This window comes from Lonchura striata, chromosome 3 (assembly GCF_050655825.1).
Source record: "Lonchura striata isolate lonStrDom1 chromosome 3, ASM5065582v1, whole genome shotgun sequence".
Classification (NCBI taxonomy): Eukaryota; Metazoa; Chordata; class Aves; order Passeriformes; family Estrildidae; genus Lonchura; species Lonchura striata.
This window is the reverse complement of record NC_140705.1, coordinates 105302642-105326594: the sequence shown is the minus strand read 5'-3', so window position 1 is coordinate 105326594 and position 23953 is coordinate 105302642. Positions and strand designations below refer to the sequence as shown.

Sequence of the window (23953 nt, the reverse complement as noted above, 5' to 3'; positions counted from 1 at the left end):
TTTGCCAGATAAGAGCTCACACAGACCAACTTTAACACATTTTGATGTACTTGAATTCATACTGCTCATGTTACATATTAAAGAGCACAAAAGTGTTTCTTGGTTAAAATATCTATGCAGTGCATAGGCTTTATGGTTTTTAATGGTTTTTAACCTAAACTAAATACTAGGGAATTTGATCAATATGTCAAAGTACTGAAAACCAAATATTTTTGTAGTCTTCCAAAGTTAGTTATACCCAGAAGAGATCTATAGTGGATGTGGGAAAATAAAATACAAAGTTCCAGGCAATCCATGTTCACAGTGCAGGAGGAATACCACTTGCTATCTTGTTTTGTTGGCACACATCGAAGGTCAATCTAAGCAACTACTTACGAGCCATGGTCTAGGTTTAGGCAGGGAATGGAAAAGAATGATAGAAAAATTATGAGCAGAGAAGCAGGTTCTGTTTCTGCAATTCATCCAGTAGTATGGATTTTAAACCAGAGAAGTCATGGCTTCACTTATTTTCCAAGATTTTGTCTAGTCATCCTAGAATTCTACCTTTTCAAGAAGAGAGAATATTTCAGGGATTTCAGATCAAGATAGCATTGAAGCTATAATAGAATGTTTAAGTCTGGTTTTGCTGAGTTGTGACCTAAATTTCTGCATAGAATACACTTAAATGAATAATAATGAGAGATCAGAGGTAGGTGATTATCAGTATCGTTCATTATATGTAACAATGTAATGCACAAGAAATAATGTTATAACCAAGAGGATGTAGCACCAGCTGTACCGTGGTAGAATAATATCATAAAAAAACAGCAAGTTGGATAATCCTGGATTTTTTCATATATAACATGCATATGCTGCTTTATGTAACAGTCTTTGCCATGTGATTTAGACAAGATTTCTAGAAACACTGGTTTACTAGACTCCCTTATATTTTGTACTTGAGATTTGTCTCAGACATTCTGAACGGCAAACACTGCATGGATTTTGTCCAACAGCTTTCATTTACACTAAGAGAGTAATGATCATGGTCACCCAGCATTTCATGTTTGTTTCCACTGATGTCTGAGTAATGATCATGGATCAGGATATCAAATCTACCAAAGGGAAATAATTACCTCTATCTTAGGGAGGTTTCAGCTTAAGTACAGGTTTCAGCTTAAGTAAAATGGATGGATAGGAGAAATAGAGTAAGAACATAGAGCAAGAACAGTACTAGACAGAAATCTGACAAGCTATTGGTTCTCTTCTGTAACTATGAAAAGAATCTGCTTTACTGCATCCACACCAGTTTCTTTCCAATTAATATTCATAGTATGGCTCATGCATGAAACTTAAATCCAATCATGCCCTTGCATTCATTGTCAATAATCCATATTAAAAACAAATTATAAAAATAAATTTTTGGTTAGCTTGTGTATACTGGGGAAAAAATCTAGTTAAACAAACCCTATTTAGGGCATAATAACCTACAAGTTCTGAGCATAGGTGAATAGCCAAATCCATTTTTCTTAAACTAGTACAAACTCAGAGCACACCTAATGAATTCAAAGAAATTATTCAGAATTCATAACAGTGTAAATGAAAACAGAATGTGGTGCAATATGAATAGGCACAGGATAAAGAGAATGATGACTGATATATATATATATTTGATGATGGAGGGGAACCTACACTCAAAGAAATAGTTTAATTAGTGCCACAAATTTCTACAAATAAAAGAAGAGCAAATGAATGCTTTACCACATAGAGCTTTTCTCTTTACCTGACAAACTCATTATTCATAGAAACAGCTTCCAGGTATTTCTTCAGTGCATAAAAATTATGGATATACTTCCGAACGTAATAGCCTCGCCACGTTTTCTGGATCTGGAGGAAATAAATACTTGCTTAGTATATTTCAAATCAGAAGTCTGCATGCATATCAAATATGTGTACTAGATCCCAAGTACCTCTTTCCTTAAAAGTGATAGCAAGTAGAAGCACTGGTAAGTTTCAATGAAGAAATTAGTGAAGGTTGTAACATATTGTAGCACTGAGTCACCACCTCCCCAACATCTCCTGCTACACTTTCACCTTTGTGCTCTGCAAAGGTGTAAAGTGAACAAAAGGTTTCCCTGAAAATCAATGAATCAGACTTTCTGGAAAGTACATTTATAAATTGTACTCCTTTTATCGCCAATGTAAAATGATTCATGTCTATTTGTTCCACATTAGCTTCATTCTTCTCAAGAAAAACTATTCTCTTGCATAACAGAGAAAGCCTAGCCTAGAGAAGAAAAGCTCTTTATCTGTAGCTAGTTATAAATTTTTATTATTAATAGAAATTAGGTAGCATCCTCCAACAAAAAGCATTAATATTTTGGTGCATTTTGAAAAGCACCATTTGGAAAAAAAAAAAAAGGGTAGGAAAAAAGGTACTTAGTCTACTCAACTTTCCACAAGAACTGATTTTAACAAATGTGTTGAAACCTTATCTGATACTTGAAAATTCTAATAATGATGTTTCTGAAATCATTACTTGTTTATCAACTATTTGCTTTTTGGCATGGCAAAGTAAGCATTAAGAATGGAAAATTAAGCATTGGAATGGGCTGCCCAGGGAAGTGGTGGAGCCACCATCCCTGAAAGAGTGAGAAACAAATTAACATGGCACTTAGTGCCATGGTCTATTTGACAAGGTAGTGATCAGTCAAAGGTTGTACTCAATGACTTTAGAGGCCTTTCCCAACCTAGATGATTCTGTAATTAGATAAAAAGCTATCAGGACCACCACTTGGTGAGTTATATTTATCCCCATGCCACAACATGTAGAGGTGAAAGATATAACTTGCTCTATTCAGTCATACTGAGGGCTACTCCTACTCCTGATTTTCCTTGCCATAAGAGGTCAGTGTACTCTGGATGTCTACATCTGCAAAACAGAGTAACCATCTTTTCCTCTCTAGCTCCTCCATATTTAAATTGTTCCATCCTTGAATTTATTGCTAATTTTCCTGCAAAATATTCTTTATTTCCTTCATTGCATTTTGTCTCCTTTTTTTCTCAATTTTTTTTTTACTTTAATCTCACAATTTCTATCTTCTAGTCTGCAGCTGCTTTATTTGCTTCAACATCCATCTCTTTGACCTTTATAGCTTTGAAATCTTAAAAGACATAACAGCTGAAAGGCAGAACCTAAAAAGCAAAAACTTGGAGGTTTTACTATCCAGAAGCAACTCCCCTTATCTAAACGCACAGAAAAGTAAAATGTTGCAATGTACTAAGGACTCTCCTTTTCCTGTGGGCATGTAGCTACCAGACTTTTCAGTGTATCTATAAGGAAGTTTTTTTTCTTTACATCAACCTTTCTCTTTCCAGAACCACGGAATGACTTTTTAAGTGGAGTGAAACCCATGTGTTTGTGCTATTTGCCATTTCTTCCTAGCCTACCTCTTTCTAAATAAGCAACTTTTTTAAAAAAGGGAAGGAAAAGAATGTCATGGCTTTTGTGTTTGAGTCAGGAAGAAGCTAATTTTAAAAAGCTGTCAAATGCCCAGATTATCAGTAACAACTGCACTCAGTAATTTCAGATTCTTTATGATCAAGTCTTGGGAGTGCTCTTCAGTAACAGGCAAAACTCACTCCATTCCTACCAGTTCCAGAGCAGTCCAATTCTGTACCACTGTGACAACTGACAAAAGTATAAAATTTTTCCACCTCCAGACTTTTACTGGAGCCATCTAAAATGACACCAAGGCAGGGCTGAATATTTCATACTTTGGCACCATTTTGCATTCACACACCCCCAAACACTATTCTTCAAAGTAAAAATCAACATTTGGCCTCAACTGATGGCACCTTGGGGTACAGTTATAATTATCCTTTTACGCAAGATTTAACAAGAGAATAAGAATCACAGAAAAGCAGTCAGCAATTCTTTGAGGAATGTGTTAGTTATTATGAATAAGAAGATATTAACTTCCAGTTTTGATATATTCTTCTATTTCCCCTTTGTGTATCAGCATGGATTTTTGTCCCTTCCCAACTAAACCTTGAACAAATTTCAAAAATTGTATTTTTTTACCTATATGATGTTATTTGTTTGTGATTGGTTTTGTTTGGTTTTTGGGGGTTTTTTTCGGCTTTTGCTTTTTTTTTTTTTTGTTTTGTTTTATTGTTGTTTTGTTTTGCTTTGCTTTGCTTTGTTTTGTTTCTGGTTTTTTTGCGTTTTTTTTTTTTTCATTTTGGTCTAAGTTTTGCTTTTGTTTTAGTTTTTTGTTGTTTTTTTAATGAAAGGGGTTTGGACCTCTACATATTGTTATAATATGAACAAATGAGAGTTCTAGGAACAAGAAAGGTTCTAGACATGCTGCTTTGCACAAGGTGATAGTAAATTTCATATTCTTCTTTCATATCTTCTCATACAGAAGCTTATTGGGTTAAAAAGGAATACAGAAAGAGCATAGAATGAGTATGCCTTCAGAGATCTGGGATTAAGCAAAATCCTTTGCATGTGAATAAGGATCTTAGCTTTGTTTTTCTGTTTGGCTTCAAAATTTCTCAACAAGAGCAACTTGGCTCCCATATAGCCATGTGCTCATTAATGCAGGATTATGGTCCCTTTGAAACTCTTTCTGACAGTCTTCACCTCACAGTTATAAATGCAGAATTGGATATTTCTGAGTTAAAGGATCAAAACTCAAACTGAAAGACAAAAGGCTCAAATAGTACCAAGCCATAATTACCTCCAAAGGGCTCAGTATACCAATTAAGTGCTGCATTCTACCTTTTTTTACAGCACTTTCTGTTCAGAATGAACTCACTGATTTCAATTGAATGAAACCTAAGAAAAACTGCATAGTGTCTCAGATTATTTTATGCCTGATTTCTGTTTCCCGTAATGCTGTATGTCAGAGATCCCAAAACTGAAGATTAATCTCTTTAGGAAAGACCTTTTTATATAAAAAGCTTCTGATGATGCTCATATTTTCAATGTAAAAGTTCTAAATATTTCCTTTTATAAAGAAGTATAATGTTATAACTGCATTTCTTTTAATTCCAAGGTGAATGCTTAAAAAATTCTTGAAAAAGAAGAGACAAGTGTGTGTATGCCCTTCAAAGTAATTAGCAAGTTTCAACAGTGATTGGTACAAAACAATTATTGTCATTGATCAGCACTGAACAGATAATTTTAAACAAAGTCATTGTGTGCTCAGCAGATTACAGCTTGTTAACGGGCAAGTTCTAAATGACCTCTTAAGCTAGTCAAATCAATGATGCATATTCCTCATTAAGTAACATCAAAATGTAAGTGGTCTTATAAATAATGTTTATTTTAAGCACTAAAACAAATGGCAAAACCTTGATATATCAAAAGCCATCTGCTCGTGGATTTTTTTTTTTTTGCCATAGGATTACTTTTGTTGCTGAAAATTTACAGGAAAAAAAGATTAAATCTTCAATCTCTTCAATCTTTTAAGAGACAGAATCATACTTTGCCTTGAAACTGAAACTGATCCAAACAAGATCTATGATTTAATTTTAAAAGGTAAAACTGATAGCTCTGATTGCAACCAAATGCAACCCAGAAGGACAATATATGTAGACTGATTTCAAAACTATGAGCCTGTGTATGCCCTCAATACTTCAAATGCCAAAACTGAAACACCCTTTCTAAAGAGTGGCTATAAAGTGAAATAAATAGTTAATACCATGAGGCAAAACAAAGTGGTTAAATAGAAAAACATATACAGTTATTGCTATATTTTTAGAACACAATCATGAATCAAGCTCATGATGAGTGAATATAAGGAACTGTTGGCTTAGAAAGCCTGAAGTTTGAGCACACATGATCTGTGGAGAAACCAAACAGGCCTGATTTGCTATTGGACCTTGGTTACTTCTTCAAGAAACACAGGAGAAAAAAAAAACCTCAAAAGCATTCAGTGTTTCAGACTGGTAGCATTCAAAGTTTGCTCTGCAGATATGGCTGCACAAGATTTAGATAGAGGAGAATCAGATTCTGACAGTTGCAACTAAATAAAGATCTGTTCTATTGTTTTCTACTGATTTAAATTTCCATTAAAGAAAAGGACATGACTGAAAAAATGGTACTTTGAAGATTTATGTCACCTAATGATTCAACATTATATTTCCATTACAAATGAATGAGAACACATTCAATTTCTTTTAAAAATGAAAGACCAAATGCAAAACTCCATTTGACTAGAATACATAATCACCTCTGAAATTTGGTCTTCAAATATATTCTGGAAGTACAGAGGCAACTTGTAAGAGCTGGCTTACATCTTATGTTTTCTCACTCATCTCAGCCCCATGAGTAAGTAGCATTTATCCACTGCAGAATACTTTCAAACTTGCTAAGTAAGGAATGAACTACAACGACAATAAAAGGTCCATTTGTGAGGTATTAAACTGCTATTAAACACCTACAGTTCTTCAACATGCACAAAATGTAAGATTCTAATTTGTGCCTTTGAGAGAACTAGAACTAAGCAAAACACCTGATGAGTACAGGTCTCTTGACTCTGAGTCAATCTGGAATTAGAAAGGCCACAAAATTAAAATCCATTCTAAAAATCTTCTTACTCTACATGAGTTTCTCTGCATTAATCCCTTGGTTAATCTCCATTGCCACCATATTCCTACATTTGGTAGAATTCAAAATATAAGGTGCCTGGCATAAAAAGATAGACTTCTAAAGTAAAGCAGGCTTATATCACAAAATGAAAGAAGTAAGTAACATAAAAAGACTTAATCCCAAAAATTATTTTATGTTTTCCCCATATTTGTTTTACATATTTGTTCAAGTGCAGTTTCAAAGTTCAGGAAAAAAAAGCTAATTTCTAGTTAAATATGTTTTGCAGTTTCACTCACAACAAACTTCATTTGCTGTGGATTCAATGAAGTCCAAAGTCTGTTTATGCACTTCTTCAACTAGCAAAATACACTCTTAATATCATTAATGAGATCAGTTCAGTTCCACCTCTGTGTTTAAGCAATGAAATTGTCCTGTGCTCTCTTACTGTTGAGACTCAATACAGCAAATATCATACACTAACAAGAGAAAAAGCACAGCCACATCAACAAGCTTATCAGCCCTGTAGTTTGTCAGAATTGCAAATATATGTCTACTTTTGTAGAACAAATGTTCTTATATTTGTAAGAACACTGGCAGATAGAATGTTTGGGGGTTTTATCAGTATCATACATGATAAGGTCCAATGGGCATTTAAATTGGGAAAGACACATTCAGGTACCACAAATTCAGCTACAGTTTTCAAATACAACCCTGACTCCTCAGTGAAACTTTAATTTTTAACTATGTAGTATTTCCTGCTGTTGCCATCAGCATATCAATCAAGTGTATATTATTCTGCTTTGCTCATTTTATTAAAAGTAAATTCAGAGCACAATTGACTTTTCATTTGTTTAACAAGTGAAGAAATATTTACCCTGACAGCCATTTCATTGTAGAATTTCAGCTTCTTAATAAAATATGCTCTCTGTGAATCAAAAAAAGAAAAAAATGGCACATATTTCAGTTACACAAAGACAGTCCAGCTATTTTTACATATAAAAGATAAGAATCTTTATACATAATACATAATAAGAGTTCTAAGCTTAGAGAGAATAAAATCAAACTTTGTATTGAAGAGATAGGCTTCCTAATACATAATGCAGGCTTAACCAGAAAAATCTATGGTAGTCAAACTAGGAGCTAATGGAGATATATGATCATAAAATGCTCTCCGCTGAGTTTGATAATCAATGGTGCTCTACTGAGAGTAGAATAACAAAGCAGAAATATTCACAAGTGCTGGTGACATGTAGTATTGTATGATTTATTCACTGGGGTTCTTTTAGCCAAAACTCACAGAAACATAAAAGGAATTCATATTTCAAGATGTCTGGTTTAATGAAAAATTCAGAGAAATGCTGTCTTCAGTCGAAATCGTTCAAGGATACGGATGCAGTGATGGAGCAAAATTGTGCCTTCCAACCATCTGTACTAAATGTTATGTACTTAGCTGCCTCCCGAGTAATCGTTGGGAATTTTGTTTCATTTAATATGCATTTTAACATCATAAAATCATAAATACAATGATACCATGTTACAGTGAATCCCCTGATATAGAAAACATTTCCTGAAGTCCTGGTTTCCTTCCAATAAAGTAGAATTCCTCTCATAGTGAACGAATCCCCTATTATACTAAGCAATCACTTGGCAGCATAGGTTATTTTAATGGATACATCACTTTAAACTAAGCTTTCACATCTGTTCCGCCCTCTAATTACAAATGCAAAATGAACATAATTCACAATTGTATCATAAAAAGTAAAATATAAGTACTTTGAATGCAAGAGTATGTCCTTTATTTAGCACAACATGCAGCTTTTATGTGTTTCTCATGTTTTAGACACAAATCAAAGGCAAAAGTGCTTTCCCCTGATATAGTGATTTTCTCCCCCATGGCAAACAGGAATTCACTATAAAAGGGTTTCACTGTAATTAGTGTTATTTGAATTGCCTAGTCTGATCCAAAGCAAATTGTCTGTGGAGAGCAGCAGGACTGGATTATTTATCAACAGTCTGGGCAATTAAGAAACAGTTGGCTGCAATATGTTATTTACAAATGAACACAATGATGCTACTTCATTTTAAATTCTCTTTCTTCATTACATTAAGCAAGGCATAATTCCTGCAGTTTAATTAAGGTGCATTTTAAATGCTCACTTTAATATCATACCAATCTACTAATAATGGAAACAGTACAAAATATATTTCTTATATGAAAGAAAATTGCAGAATTCTTAAAGTTCAAAGAAGTTTCATGCATATGTGTGGATGTGCATACATACACAGATATATACATGTATATATTCAAGGGAAAATCTACCCCAAATGTACAAATTAGAATAAATAATGGACTGTCTCTCTCCCCTTTATTCTCCATAAGTATTTACTGAGTGATAGTAACTGTAGATAGCTAATAATGGATTGAAATAATGGTTGCCTGACTTAAGCATCTATCTAAACTGCTTGATTAAATTGATAAAATTTTGGGTTGCAGCTCCTTTTGGAAGTGAACATAAGAGTTACCACACCACAAGATAGATAAAATACATTTTAATGGAAGCTTAAAATGTTCCTAAGCTTAAAAAGATTCATGAGATTTTTGTCCATCAGTGATTAAACAATTTTCCACCTTTTTGTTTATTCTTCTCATATTTTAAAGCTGTGAGCACTTAGGTTTGAATGCATCCCATTTCATTGAGGAACATAAATTAGAGACCTTACATCATTTATGCTCTTTATATCATCCATACTGAGAGACAATGTGGGACCACTTTGACTCTGAGCTTGGCCAAGTATTGAAGAACTCTGCCAGTCAATGGCAACTAAGGTCTGATCTTGCATATCCCACTGTGGTGTGAGGGGGTGGTGTCAAACTACATAACATAAAATATTCACTTTTCACAACTGCATCTCCTTCCAAAGGAAACTGGAAATATGGCCATCATGCATACCAGCTTCATATAATAATGAAATATTACAATTCCCCTTCATTTAGCAAATGATTCCTTGGCTTTGACAAAATAATAATGAAGAAACAATGATCCACAGTTTGTTCCATGTTCTGGTGTTTGCCTGATTCTAATATTCATACCTTCCTGCAGGTCATACAAACTTTCAGAATCCAACATAATCAATGTAACCAAGTTATTAAGAAAACTGTTGGAGAGCAGTTCTTAATTTTAGCTTGAGATAAATAAGAAAACAAAGCTTTATATCAAACCACCTCTATTTAGAATAGAAAGGCACATAACTTTAATCATATAAATGCCATCAATAGTTGTTAGGTTTTCTAGTTTTTCTTACAAAATATATATCTCAACAATCAAAGAAGAGGCTCTAGAGGAGAAGCAAATGAAATACTAGTGGTGATGCACATATGGACAGCCAATCTGATGAACCTCAGCCTTTGTTATTTTCCGCATCAGTACCATTCACATTTCACAATTTTGAATATAATCATTAAAATGATTTATTATCAAGCAATCATGGGTATTTTGTGCATATGCTTTGCCTTGTTTTCTGGCAGCAGATACCAATCCAATCATTATCAGCAGACAAATTTTAAAGTGACCAGTGTATTTAAGGAACTATCATACCAAATGCATCATTGTGCTTCATAGTCAGGAATCATTACAACAGTTATTAGCAAGAGTTCTTTACAGACATTTCCTGATCCTTTAACTTGAAAGTTATGTTAAGCTGCTGAGATTTTTCTCTTTGCATATTCCAAGTTCAACCATTAATTGAGTAAAGATAGTAAAACAACAAATATAAGGTATTAACTCAGACTTTATATTTAAAGTCCACCCCAGAACACACTGAATACATCAGTCCAAAGGGAGTAGAATGTAGCCTTTTTATCCCATACTTGTGTGGTACTCAGATTGGCTTCCAATCAAGCTGTTCTATTTAGTCTTCTCCAATCAAAGAGATGGCAAAAACAAAATGTAGTGTTTGAGGGGGAAAGATCATTTCCTGTGCTGATTGCTGTAAAATTTGTAAGCTTTCTAATGAGATTCTCTCCCTCTAGAGCTCTGGCTAGCACTGGATAAGTACTGGAATCCAGAAACTGAATGTATTCATCATCTGATTTAGAATGTGTGTATTAAGTTGCAGAATTTTTTGTCCTACATTGTTCTACAAAATTCAGATTTGTCAAGTTTTTCAGTTATGTCTATTTGAAGAACGAAATATGTGCAAGGCTTTATTGATTAAAGACCTTTTTATTTTACTTTTTAGAATTATATTCAAGAACAGAAAGCTGAGGGGAGTTTATGATGTTAGTTCTCTTGGGTTTGTGATTACAGGCAAATCTGTTTGATCATGTTGATTTCTTCTTTCCCCTGTCTCAGTGACTGCAGAAATCCTTTCTTTTCATTAACGAGTTTTAAAATAGATTATCATGTCTCTCTTCTACAGAAGCTTTCCTGGATTAAACAAACCTTCCTTAAACTCAGGAATAATATTCAGCTGAAGTCCTACTTTTTTCGAAACAGAACCCAAGGCAACCATACAGCTATCTGCTCTGTAGTCAATAATTACTTTTAGAAGATGAGTGAAAACCACTGACTGAAGGGATGGCTCATCATTTATTAGTTAAGACAGTTAGTAAGTTGGAAGAGAGAAAATCTTTACATAGATTACGGATAGACTTAGGGAAAAAATCTCTAATACTCGAGATCATAGTTTAGTAGGGAGTATAAGCTTTGGTGTGTAATATATTGTTTATTTTAGCTCTTTTTTTACTTCTTGAATTGTCTGTTTTGACTTAAAAACAGCAATTTAACCAAATTAATCAAGAATGACTAACAAGTTTAACACTATTGTAAAACATTAACATAAATTGATAAATTAGTGAAGTAAATCACATGTTTTAAGTTATTTTCTTCTTAGTCCCCTAAATCTTTTAGCAGAGGTTTTCGCTTCTGTGCTATCACAAACTTTTGCTCTCTTCAGGTCCATCACAGGAATTAGATTGACTATGATCTGCTGTGTGCCTTAAGGCAAAACCTCAAATACTTCAAGGTTCATTAAGTAAGAAATTTAAACCACTAAAACATAAAATAGCAATTGGCTTATTTTATTTTCAAAATTAAAAGTTCTGCCAGGAAAAAAAAAAAAACAAACCACAAAAAACCCCAAACAACAAAACAAAACAAAAACAAAACAAAAGGAAAAGAAAAAAGCAAAACCAAAAAAAGCAGCATCTTGTAAAGCTCCAATCCTGCAATTAACATCATGTGGGCAGACTTCTGCATGAGTAGATCTCATTGCTGGTTTGGGGACCAATACTCCAGAGCTGCAGACACTTAAACACTGACTTAACTTGACTGTTAAAAGTAGGCTTGCTGAAATTAATGGTGCTTTCCATTACAGTAAAATTAAGAGTGTGTCTGTGTGTATAAAGGATGGTGTTTCAGTTTTTAATTTAATAATCAGTGAATGAATTATTCACACATATCCTACAAATAACCAATAACCAAATAAAATTTTTAAAAGTACTTTTCTACCTCCACTATTTCTCTGAAGTGTTTTCTTCTTAGATAACCTCTCCACCACTTCTGTATCAAAATCACCATTTTGGTCAGATGCCTAAAATGAAACATATTAACAAAGTAATTCATTTTTCATACTTCAGATTTATTAATTTTTCATAATAATAAAAATAACATACAGTGTATTATGCCTCATAGAAATGACCACTATAAGCATACTTTATACATATACATGTATATATATACATATATACATATGCACACTCAGAGACCATTATATGCATATATTTATTCATACACACATACTTTTGTTTTTGGAAAGCATAGGTTACTGCAAGCTTACCTGTATACTATTAGACAGGTTTAATGAAAAAGTCTTACAAATTTAATTTGCATAATAAATGCTTTTATTTTCATGGTTTTAACCAACAAATCTGACAAGTTCAGGATTTTTTTCTCATGCAACATTTTCACAGATATACTGTTTTTAACTATTTGACAAAACCTACTGACACTTGAATTTTTAGATACTTTTTCACTTTTAGACACCTTTCTGCTTTTATAAAATTACACCTAGCTTAATTGTAAATATTTACTTTGTCCTTAATTAATTTATTTATATATAGATACATGTGTTGCTACAAAAAATTTCCTAATTGATGGCACATAAATTTTTGCAAAAAATGATCAAATCATTACTTTGAGAAATAGAAAAAGCTGTACAGGTGATCATTCATACCACCTAACTATGGACATCAAACTAATAAGCCTTGCACTCCACTCAGTGAAGGCAGTCTTTGGGTAATTCAGAGCACTGAGAATTGGCTACATTGAGCCTGCTGTCCTAAGTAAGCCAGAGACAATCACAGAATTATAGAACCAATCAAGGTGGGAAGAAACCCTGAAGATGATGCAGTCCAACTGTCCATCCAGCAACACCATAATCACCCCTAAATCTTATTGCCAAGCACCACATCCAGACACATCTTGAACTTCAGAAGATGGGGATTCCACCATCTTCCCAGACAATTCATTCCAATGCCTAATCATTCTTTTATTGATTTTTTCTTTCTAATATCTCATCGGAACCTCCTCTGGTGCAGCTCAAGTACATTTCTTCTAAGAGCACATAATGACTGCAGCCTATTTTCTTATGAGGGAAATACTGGCCATTAAGTAGTAAATGTTATTTAAGCTAATAATTCTTCAGGTTTCATACAGTAGGTCTGGATGATGTACAACTACTTGCAACAGGCAAGAGGTCAAACTAGAAGATGTAACAATCCCTCTCCCTCGACCGCCCTGTTTTATGAAGATACAAAAGTTTGAGAAGAAGGGTTTGGCCAGTTGGCCTTATGACATAAAAAATTGAAGAGGGCTTTCTGGGAGAATGGACCAACCATAGTTTCCAGGAAATTTGTAACATTGTTATAAAATCATAGAATCAATATGGTTGGAAACTACCTCCAAGATGAAGCCCAGTGTTGATAGAGCATTTCCCAGAACAAAGCTGGTGAAGGGCCTTGAAGGGGAAGCCACATGAGGAGTAGCTCAGGTCACTTGGTCTGTTCAGCCTAAAGGAGACCAAGGAGAAACTTCAGTGCAGTCTACACCTTCCTCCCAAGGGGAAGCACAGAGGCAGGCACTGATTTCTCCCTGGTGACCAGTGACAAGACCTGAGGGAGTGGGCTGAAGCTGTATTGGGAAGTTTTATGTTGGATATTAGAAAAAGTTTTTCACTCAGAGAGTGGTTGAGCACTGGGGCAGGCTTCCCAGAGAAGTGGTCACAGCCCAAGCCTGCCAGAGTTCAAGAAGCATTTGGACGTGTGGTGTGATTCTCAGGATTGTCCTGAACAGGGCTAGTTGTTGGACTTTGAAGATACTTGTGGGACCTTGCAACTCAGGATATTCTATGATTCTATATGAAAAGTCCAAGGGATATCTAGTTATTTCTTTTTCTCCCAGTCATAACAAGATTTCTTAAACAATACTGCATATTTATTCTGAACATAATTTCCATGCTTTCTAGCATCATGCCTTTTTAATTGTATACTGTTCTGAAAATCAAAAATTGTTATTTCTTACAATGCCACAGCATATATTTGATTGCCTTTTTTTTTTCCCCAAAATGCTCAAATTTTATTAAAATCAAGTAATAACATAAGAAATTTTGAGGAAAAATTCAATGCTGAAAGAAGGATTAAGAGAGGCTTTATATACTACCTCAGACAGATTTGTAATCTGCATACTCGAAACCAGCGCTGGATCTTGACAGCAGCTTTGTACTTTCTTTTTCTGTCTTCATCTATAGCTCTGAAAAAATATAAAAGTAGTAATATTTCTCAGCATGGTCATGTAGAACCAAAGCAAAAATATTACTCTAAATATGTTTTATTGTTGCAATTTTGGATCCTTTTCACCAGGTTTTTCACTTTTAATTCTACGTAATTCAGTGGTAGTACAAAAAAAATTATTTTACATTAGTTGCATAGTATGAAGGTAAAAAAGAATATTGCAGGTTGTAGAGGATGTAAGTTTTGTGAGTGGGTATTTCTTACTCCCATACAGTACTTAGATATATGTCAGCATGTCACATGGACTTCTTCAATGAAGCTGAAATATGTGGATAATGCTTTAATGATAATTAGGCCTAAATAACAACAAAAATCACATAACTGTATAAAACTGCGAATCTGCAGTGTTTGCGACAAAGCTAAAAGTCATGTAAGGAAGACCATGAAACTAAAAGAGATTAAAGAAACATGTTGTTAGTCTGAAGGAGACTTTTCATAGAATTGAGGGAGAAATCATTACCATTATGAGTTTCAATGTTGAGGGGTAAAACTCAGCTATGAGATCACATCTAGCTTTCATTCTTCTTTTGTTTGTTTCAAAATGTCAGTAATTGACAAGTTTTTGAACTTAAAATTAAATTCTAATTTTTCATTGATTTTTATTCTTTCCCATTTTTATTAGGAACATAGTCACCAAATTCTTTGTTACACCTGACAAAATATAATGTTCAGGTTACTATTAGTTCACTTTCTTAATTAGCTCTCCTAACAAAGTTTCATGTCAACATTAATTGCCTCAGTAAATACTAACAAGATTATTGTTTATCTGATAAATTAGGATTATCCTCATTATAGGTCTGAAAATGAAATGAATTGCAGATTTACTACCAGAGACCAAGAAACATTAGCTCCACTCATTTTATATCATCTGGTGCAGCATGTGATCTCAAATCACATTAAATAGGCACAAAATTTCACTGTCTGATGTGCATGAGACATTCTCAGTGCCTGAAAAGTCTGGGAAACAAGCTTTTTTGCTTAAAAATGAACAGTTTTCAAAACTGGCTAGAAAGTTTTCTTGTTCCTTTCCTGTGCAGATTCCTAGTCTTCAACAGGAACCAGACACCTCCAGAAAACTTTTCCTTAGAGGAAAATTATTTTGATCAGAAGGATCAGATTTTATTGAAGCAAAGCAAAACCAGACTTGTTTTTCTCACAGGATAGATAGTTCCACAAACACTTCCAGCTGCCCTTGCCAGCAGAAGTGTTTTGAGGTGTAAGCTTCTCAAGCAGATATCTGCCCTTTTGATCAGATTACACAGTTGTCATACTGTTTGAATTAAGCTCTTGAGATTCACAGATACTTCAAAAAGGCTGTACTGAAAGTTAAAAAGGCCTACTCAAGCACCCAACATACAGATACTACAGTAAATAAAAGTAGGTTCTTGAATGAGTAGAGTGATAAAATTGTGTAACACTTAAAAGAATGAATTAATGGATCTTGTATATTCTAATCCTTATGCTGAGGGTATTTCTCAAAATGCTTATGGTATTCTTGCACTGTGGCATCATTGGCACCTTCCCTAGGTGCCAATTTTAGGGAAACCTAAAAAGGCAGTTTAGGAAACCTCATACATCTCACATAAACAGAGTTCTGCATAAAGCACAACAGCAAAGTTATTAAGATCAGAAAAACATTACAAAGACTTGTTGCTGCACTGGACTCTTTGAATCCTCTCATTTGCATTCTCAGCTGTATATCTGAATTTTCTGAAACTGACGGATCATAGCCCATTCTTAAAAGGGAAACAATTGGAGAGCTCTGCCAAAAAAGAAATCCCCAAACAACAAGCATGCTGCCCTCCAATGGATTTCCAAGTCTGGCTCAGACTGCTCTTTCTAACCTGAAATATGTGAAATACAAGCACAGCCTCCTGCAACTGATGTTTGTTTAGTGAATTGCTGTGTGTACAGCCACAAGAGTATGAGTGAAAGTTCAGGCAAAGAACAGAAAAACACAACACTCTACATGCAGGCAGGACTTGATCTCTGTAACTTTTAGTAATGTTCAGGAGCTTTGTTATTCATGCTAATAGTGTTGTAATTAGATTCAAAAATAAATTATTCATTAATTAGTGAATAAAAAACCACAACTCTGCTAAACATGTGTGGTGTTTCTTTATATTTGAGCTTTTTCATTACACATATAGCAACAGTGCAGCTGAATAAAAGGATTTATAGGACAAATCTCTGCAATATTTAAGTAAGTCTTACAACTTTTAATTTCCTAAAATCTGGTCTGGGAAAAGTTGGCCACTACCATTCTGGGAGTCAGAAAACTTGGCACAAAACATCCCAGTTGGTGAGGACGAGGATAACAGATATGATCTGATCTCTTTCCATTAACTTTAAAAATAAATAAATAAATATTTTAAAATTTTTTAAAAATAAGTCGTCTCTTTGCAAGAGGACAAACGTCGAGTCCCAGATGTGAGCCACGAGAGCAGGGACTCGGTCCTGGCGCGCCGCATCCCGACGGATGCTCGGGGAAGAACAGCACCTCTAGGGCGGGACAGAGGCGGGACAGGGGAACGGAGGTCGGCTCCCGAGGCTGGAGAGGGCGGAACTTGCGAGGCTCAGCGAATTTCAGGAGTTTCCAGAGGCTCCTTTTCCCTCAACATCTGCAAGGGGGCGGGGGAAGAGTGGGACACAGTATTTTCTGTATATAAACAAGGCCCTGAAAGACGCTGCGCTGCGGCCAGCAGGTCTCCTCAGATCGCTGTGGGAATGTTGGGGAAAAGGCGGTGGGTTGGTGCTCTCGGGAGGGATTTTAAAGCGAAACTGTTTCACAGAATAATCACGGAGTGCGTCAGGCTGGAAGGGGCCACAGTGTGTCATCTGGTCCAACCTCCCTGCTCATACAGGGTCATCCCAGAGCACATGGCACAGGACTGTGTCCAGAATATTGAACCTGTGTCCAGGTTCTTGAATATTTCCAGTGAGAGACTTCACCCTCTCTCTGGTCAACCTGTTCCAGTGCATGGTCACCTGCACAGTAAAGTTCTTACTCATATTTAGACTGAACTTGCAGTGCATCCAGTTTCTACCCATTGCCATTTGTCCTATTGCTTGGCACCACTGAGAAGAAGAGCCTGGTCCATCTGGTCACATTCTCCCTTCAGATACTTAGGCACACGGAGGAGGTTCTCTTTTTGAGGCTCAACAGGCCGAGCTACCTCAGCCTTTCCTCGTAAGACGGATTCTCTAGTTCCTTAATGATCTTCATGGCCTTCCATGGACCTTCTCCAGGAGCTCCGTGTCTCCCTCGCGCTGAGGAGCCCGGAGAGTTTCCAGGGGCGCTGCCTCCATCTCGTTGCCGGGGGAGAGCAGGGCCCGTCCGCCCCAGCATAAGGCGGTGTATCCCGCCCCACCGCCTGCCCAGGTACCTGTTCGTGAGGAAATACTCCTCCCGGAGTCCCTCCAGCCTCTCCTGCAGCCGGGCCAGGGCGGCCATGCTCGCTCCCTGCTCCCGCCCGCAGGACGCTGCCGCCATGGCAACGGGACCGTCCAGTGCGCTCGGGCGCGGGGGTGCCGCAGCTCCGGGCGGCCGCGCAGCCCGGCACGGGCAGCGCTCCGCGGGCAGCGAGAGCTCCGCCGAGCCGTACCGAACACAACGCGGGGGCGCTGGAGGGGACGCGGCGTCCCTGGGCAGCGCCGAGAGAAAAAAGAGAAAGAGGCGAAGTGGTCGCGTCCGGCTTCCTGCGGTGCCGCGGCTGCTTCCGGGCTCGCATCATGGGGGACTGAGGAGCAGCGCCGGCCGCCCGCGCCCTCCCCGCCCGGCCTGAGCCCTCCCGCCGGCCCCCGCCGCCTCCCCTCTCCCAGTCTCTGCGAAGCGGCGCCAGCCTCCTCGGGGAGCGGCCGGGGGAGGCGCCGGGTTCATGTTCCGGGTCGCTGAGCCTACCCCGACCCGAGCTCCGGCGGCGAGGAAGAGCTGGTAAGCGCGGGGGGACACACGTGCCCGCCGCCCTGCCCGGCCGCGGGGCCGCTCTCTGCCGCGGGCCCGGACACCGGCCTGGGCGGGCGTGGGGGCGAGTGGTGGCCCCGGTCCGGCCGGGCCTGCCCTCCCCGGCTGCCCCTTTGGCTGGGGGGAGGTGATGGAGCCCGCACCCGGCCCCCGCGGGACGAGGCGCTGGAGGTCCGAGAGTGCCACTGCCGCCTCTGGACGCGCTTATGAGCGAGCAGGGGGCTGGAGGAAGAAACTTCCACGCCTTGTTGAGAAAGGGACAGCGGGCGAAAGATGGATCAAAACTTTTGTCCCAAGCTGTGTTAGGTTTTCTTGTCTGTTTGTGTTTTTCCAGTAGTGGTAGGCTCTCCAAGGCCTAAAGCCCTTGCAGCGTGTGCAGCTGAGCATCCAGCGCGGTGTGTGTTTCCTCCTCTAAAGCTTCTCTGCTGCAAGCAAAGAATCAACAAGTGCTGCTGTAGCCATCGAGCAGGGAAAGTATGAGTAGTTCTCCTGCAAAAGAAGTTCATAGATTTACTGGTTTATGTAATTTCTTATGCGAGCAGTGACCTCAAAGGCCATAATTTTTTTTTTTTTTTTTTTTTTTTTTTTTGTAGCACTGTAAGGAAGGAAGGCTGAGTAACAGAATAGAAAGGTCAGTTCTGTTAGTAAGCCGTGCAGCTATAAAGAATGGTAGTGTAGAGACTTGATGAAAGCAAGATGTTCCAAGCAACCAGCTGGGAAGGCTTTCATTTTCTTCCTGAAATTTTGGATATCTTTTGATATGTTTGGTTTCAACTGGTGTGTGTAGCTTCTTTCTTGTTTCACTTATTACTGCAAGCAAGGAGGATTGTAATGGGGTTTTGTTTATGAGGATTTTTCCCAAAGATTGATAACATCTTTTAGAGACTATGTTACATATACAGATACCTGCTGGTAGATTTTCCCAGCTGAAATAGACTTGAAATAGACTTGAAATAGACTTGAAATAAAATTCCTTTATCTTTTTCTTTGTTCTTTTCTGGGGATGAGGAGGAAGAGGAAGGGAAAGGTTTAGTGCTTCATTTCTCCTCCCCTTTTGCTGATACTACTATTTTTTTTTTCCCTGTGAATATTTTTTTATTTATGTTTTTCTAAATGAGAAAACTTCCAAAGATTTTATTTGGCCAGATGCTAATAATTTTGCTAGAACAAGTTTTCTGGTATTGCTATGGATCCAAAATTGCCTATTGTAAATATAACAAGTTCTGTTCTTGTAATTCAGAATGTTTCAGAGAACGAGGTATACTCCAGTGGCACAAGTATTTTTATTTGAGTGTTAATGCTGCATACAGTAGAAACATTGCTCAAAACATTCCAAACACGTGTTCAGTCAAAGTCTTCACTATTTATTTGACCTGTCATTTGTTTTCAAATTTTATTATTTTATGTCTACATAAAGTAGTTTAGTTGCAGAGGCTTCTAGAGTAGCGCTCAGCAGCATGAGGTGTAGGGATATTTTTCTGTAATTGTCAACAGACAGTAATAAGTTTTCTTATGCTAGTACACTGCTCAGAGGAATTCAGTACAGAGGAAAATACTGAAATGTTGTCCATTAAAAATCTGACCACTCCTCAGAGCTGCTCTCTTATTCTTATACACAAGTTATTTCAGAAGCTGACTGTTAAAGGAGGTCTGTTTGAGTGGGATGCAGGAAAATACTTTTTACAGTGTCTAATACTTGATGTAGAAAATTAAGAATTTGTGCTTTATAAAAGCATTAAGATTCTAAAGAGATTAGTAGGTTCAGAACAGCCACAGAGTAAAATTTTTCACTTTGGGTAGTAAAGCTCTTCCAAAGAAGAATGTTTTTTTAAATTGTGAGTTCGTGTGGCAATTTAAGAATAGTTTGCCTTTCGGATACTTGCTGGGCACTCTGATTCTTTTGATAATGACTGTGGTGCTTTAGCATATTACCATGATTTGGCAGGTCATGTGATTTGGCACCTTGGCAATTAATTAATGAAGTCATACTTCTGAAAAGGGCAAGCATATCAGTAAATGGCAGCAATGGGATTGCAAGAATTGCTCCCTCTCATGATAAATTGCTCCAAATCTCATTTCTAGCTGACCAATTCATTTGTGTTAGAGCCTTGTTAAATATAGTTCATGTCAGCATCTTACTGACTGTATGCTATTACTCTGTTCTGAACACTTCTTCACTATTAACTATGGGTAGACTGATAGTATTTATTGTTGTGCCTTCTTAGACAAGAAGCAGTTTTAGAAGAGTCAGATGTACTTACTGCATGTTAGCTTGGTTCTAATTTTTAGGGGGATCAGCAGTATAATTGGTGATAAATTTGTATCATTCCTGAACTACTTTGTATTGTATAGGGCAGAATTACAGAAGTAGTGAGGCTGGAAGGGGCCACAGTGGGTCAACCTCCCTGCTCAAGCAGGGTCATGGCAGAGCACGGGGCACAGGATTGCATCCAGATGTTTTTCAGTATCCTTGGTCAGGGAGACTCCACACTCTCTGGTCAACTTGTTCTGGTGCTTGGTCACCTTGCACAATAAGGAGGTTCTTCCTCATGTCAGGAAAATCCACAAATGCCACAGGCTTATGTCCAAAAAAAAAGACAAGGGAGTCCTGCAACTTTATTCAATAAAAGGAGAGAGTCCATCGGTGCACATACCCGTGGCCTTTTCTCTCAAGGTTTTGGAGGACACAGCCTGCTTTTATCCTCAATTCCCAGCTGCACCTTGCCTCCTTCCTTTCCCCATTGGCTGAGGTACTAGGAAGGTACAGCCTTTCCTAAATGCCTACCACATATTCCCCACTTGAACCTACTATTTTACCCCAACGTTCAGAAACTCAGGCTTGTCCAGATCCCCACCTGTTTGTTTCAGGAGCTGAGCTGCCTGGGCTCTGCAACAAACCTGCTGCCCAGAGTTAGTAGAGACATTAAGCCTCATTTCAAAGATGTTAACACCCACACCTTCACCCATGAAACTGTTTGTAAAGACGTCAGCTTTCTTCTCAGTCCCTCCTCTTATTTCTCAATTTGTCTTTACAAACCCTAGTTATTATTAACTTAACCATTTCTAACAACCAGAAATATTTGAAATGCACCCTCCCAACTTTTCACATCTTGTTTCTGCACCAGGTGTGGCAAGTAAATACAGGTAGCTCTTATGCCCTGCAGTGGTGGTTGATATGGGATGGAAGGGATGTCTTGTGGTGTAGCTTTGCTTACCTGGTGGTCCAGCAGATAGTGCTAAAGGACATAACTAGGTGTGGATGTGGAACTTGATGCTTTCTCCACCTCTTAGTGATGACTTTTTAATGACAGGGAGTTTAAACAGTCTAGGCACAGCTTCAATTTCTGCTCACAGGATCATTAAGTGTGGAAATACCTCTAAAGCAGAATCTGTTACCCCAATACTGTCACTAAACCATGTCCCCAGGTGCCACATCCACACTTTTTTGAACACTTTCACCAGTACTTCCACCATTTCTCTGGGTGATTTGTTTCAATACTTGACCATTCTTTCCTAATTTTTTTCTTCCTAATGAAGAAATTTTTCCTAATATAAATTTTTTCTAAATCTCCTCATATGCAGCTTGAGGGCATTTCATCATCTTGTTACCTGGGAAGAAGGAAAACATAAGCTTCTGTATAACAGAGGTTTATGAGTGATTTCTTAATCTGCCATAGTCTCTTGCCAGCTTTTTAATAATTTTTACTTAATTGTGTCACTTTGTTTTGCTTCCTCCTTTGTGTATCCCAAGAACCATGATAGTTCTCTTTTTTGAATCTGTAAATTCTTCAAGAAAGGTAGTGAGATTTATCATGTGCTGCGCTCTTCCAAATACTTGCACCTCTTCAATCCAAATTTCAGTCACACTCATTAATAAAGCAGAGCTGTCAAAATGAGTGCTTTTAAGACTTTGTGAAATTAACTTCTTAGGTGGAGAAATGGGATTCAAATTGGTGCCTATCTGAAGATAAAGGTATTCCGTGGGTACAGCTGAGACATCAAAGAATTCATATGGGAAAAAATTATTGGAAGTCAGATTTTGTAATCCTGTTGTGGAAGGAACTATTTGATTTTTCTTGTGCTTTTTGCTGGTCATCAAGGTAGTTTGTGAAGGAAGCAAAACTCATGGTTCTTTTTGGAATTGATGAAGCACAGATGCAGCATGAATTTAGCTGCAAGAAGCCCCATTCCTTTTAAACCAGAAAAGGTATAGAACTAGAAAGTAAATGTAAATGCAGCTGTTGGTTTGGCAAGATATAATGCCTCTTAAGAGTTGTGCAACTAGATTAACTTTTCCATCAGTGTGTGTTCGTTAAATATTTTGTAAGCAGTCAGAGCTCTACATTGTTATGTACTTTAGGTGTGAGGTGGACACAGATGATACTTAATTTTTACTGAAAAAGCGAGTGCCCATTATTTCCATTAGGGTTTTTAATTTTAATATTAATATTGAACAGAAGCTGTGTGATCTGTTTTGGAGGAGGTGAAAGCAGTTATGCTGTTTCCTGCAAACAGGATGTATATGGTGTGTTCTGGTAAGGGTTATAGAGGAAATGGGTCAGTCTTTGGTGAACTACATTAAAATTGCTTCAGATAAATGTAAAGGGCAGTGTAGACAAACTAGATTTTCTGGTAGTAAAGCAGAATCCTCTCCTAGTGAGGACATTACAGTTTATTGCTAGCTGTGGGCTGTTGCTGTAACAGCATTTTTATAGCCTTATGTGAGTCGTGCTAAACTGTGGCTCATCTTAATATTTTATGTACCTCAATATGTTGTTCTACATTCATTGTTACAACCTTTGAAATTTCTTATCTTACTGAACACTGCTGATACTCACTAGTAATGTCCTCAATACTTCTTGTAGTTATTTTTCAACTTGTTTCAAATACAAATATTTTTGTTACAGTACCATCTGCAGCAATGATTAAAACCACTTCATAGGCTTAACAGCTGGTTGTGAACAATAGAAAAAGTTTCAAAACTGAGTTTGTCTGATAATTAATGCTATAATAGAAATGTGCTCTTGAATTTTTGGGGATAGAACAGTTAATCTGAAATCTATCTGGCTGCTACTGCCTTTGTGTTTGTTTTTTTTTCTTCAATTATAGGAGAAATGAGAGCACCAATAAAATTAAGCACAAGAGATTTTTTGGGTTTTCAGGAGAAGGAGTTTTAATATGGACCACTGGCACGTTGAAAGTGCAAAGTGAATAGCTTTGCTGAAGTGGTTTGTGTTTGCATTCTCAATCTATTGCAAAAGAGTTTGCACTGTCCCAGATTGATCAAGTCATTTTTGTAATCATCCTAAGGAAGCATGTTGAAATAATTAAAATATTAATTTGTCTGATTGGCATAGGAAGTGATGCAGTTATGATACTGTTGTATTATACATTAGACCATGGCTACAGTTTTTAGGGCAAATGAGGTCACTGCCCTGTACAAATTTTAATTCAGGAGTTTCAATGAAGACACTTGATATTCAGTAAAAAAAGATTAATTGCACAAGTGCATGATATTCAAAGTCATAGTCTGATGGAAGTTAAGTCCCTTTACTGCTCAGTC

At 37.2% G+C, this 23953-nt stretch overlaps 2 protein-coding genes across 3 annotated transcripts in view; one reads left to right on the top strand and one right to left on the bottom strand.

The window, feature by feature from the left end:
* The window catches only part of SPATA17 (spermatogenesis associated 17), an 84341-nt gene extending 66394 nt beyond the window's left edge, over window positions 1–17947 (bottom strand). Inside the window, exons 1-5 of one of the 2 annotated variants that reach the window (XM_031504245.3) lie at window positions 17813–17947; window positions 14296–14385; window positions 12088–12169; window positions 7452–7502; window positions 1760–1863 (exon numbers count right to left, since the gene is read on the bottom strand). In XM_031504245.3, the coding sequence (XP_031360105.3) occupies window positions 1760–1863; window positions 7452–7502; window positions 12088–12169; window positions 14296–14385; window positions 17813–17919 (434 nt within the window). In that variant the 5' untranslated portion in view covers window positions 17920–17947. Of the gene's footprint in view, window positions 1–1759; window positions 1864–7451; window positions 7503–12087; window positions 12170–14295; window positions 14386–16686 lie in introns of both variants that reach the window. The other variant, XM_085577154.1, reaches the window with a different exon arrangement.
* A 201-nt stretch (window positions 17948–18148) lies between these two features.
* GPATCH2 (G-patch domain containing 2) overlaps window positions 18149–23953 on the top strand; it is a 118682-nt gene continuing 112877 nt past the window's right edge. Inside the window, exon 1 of the mRNA XM_021547590.4 lies at window positions 18149–18360. Coding sequence (XP_021403265.4) covers window positions 18305–18360 — 56 coding nt within the window. The 5' untranslated portion in view covers window positions 18149–18304. The remainder of the gene's footprint in view (window positions 18361–23953) is intronic.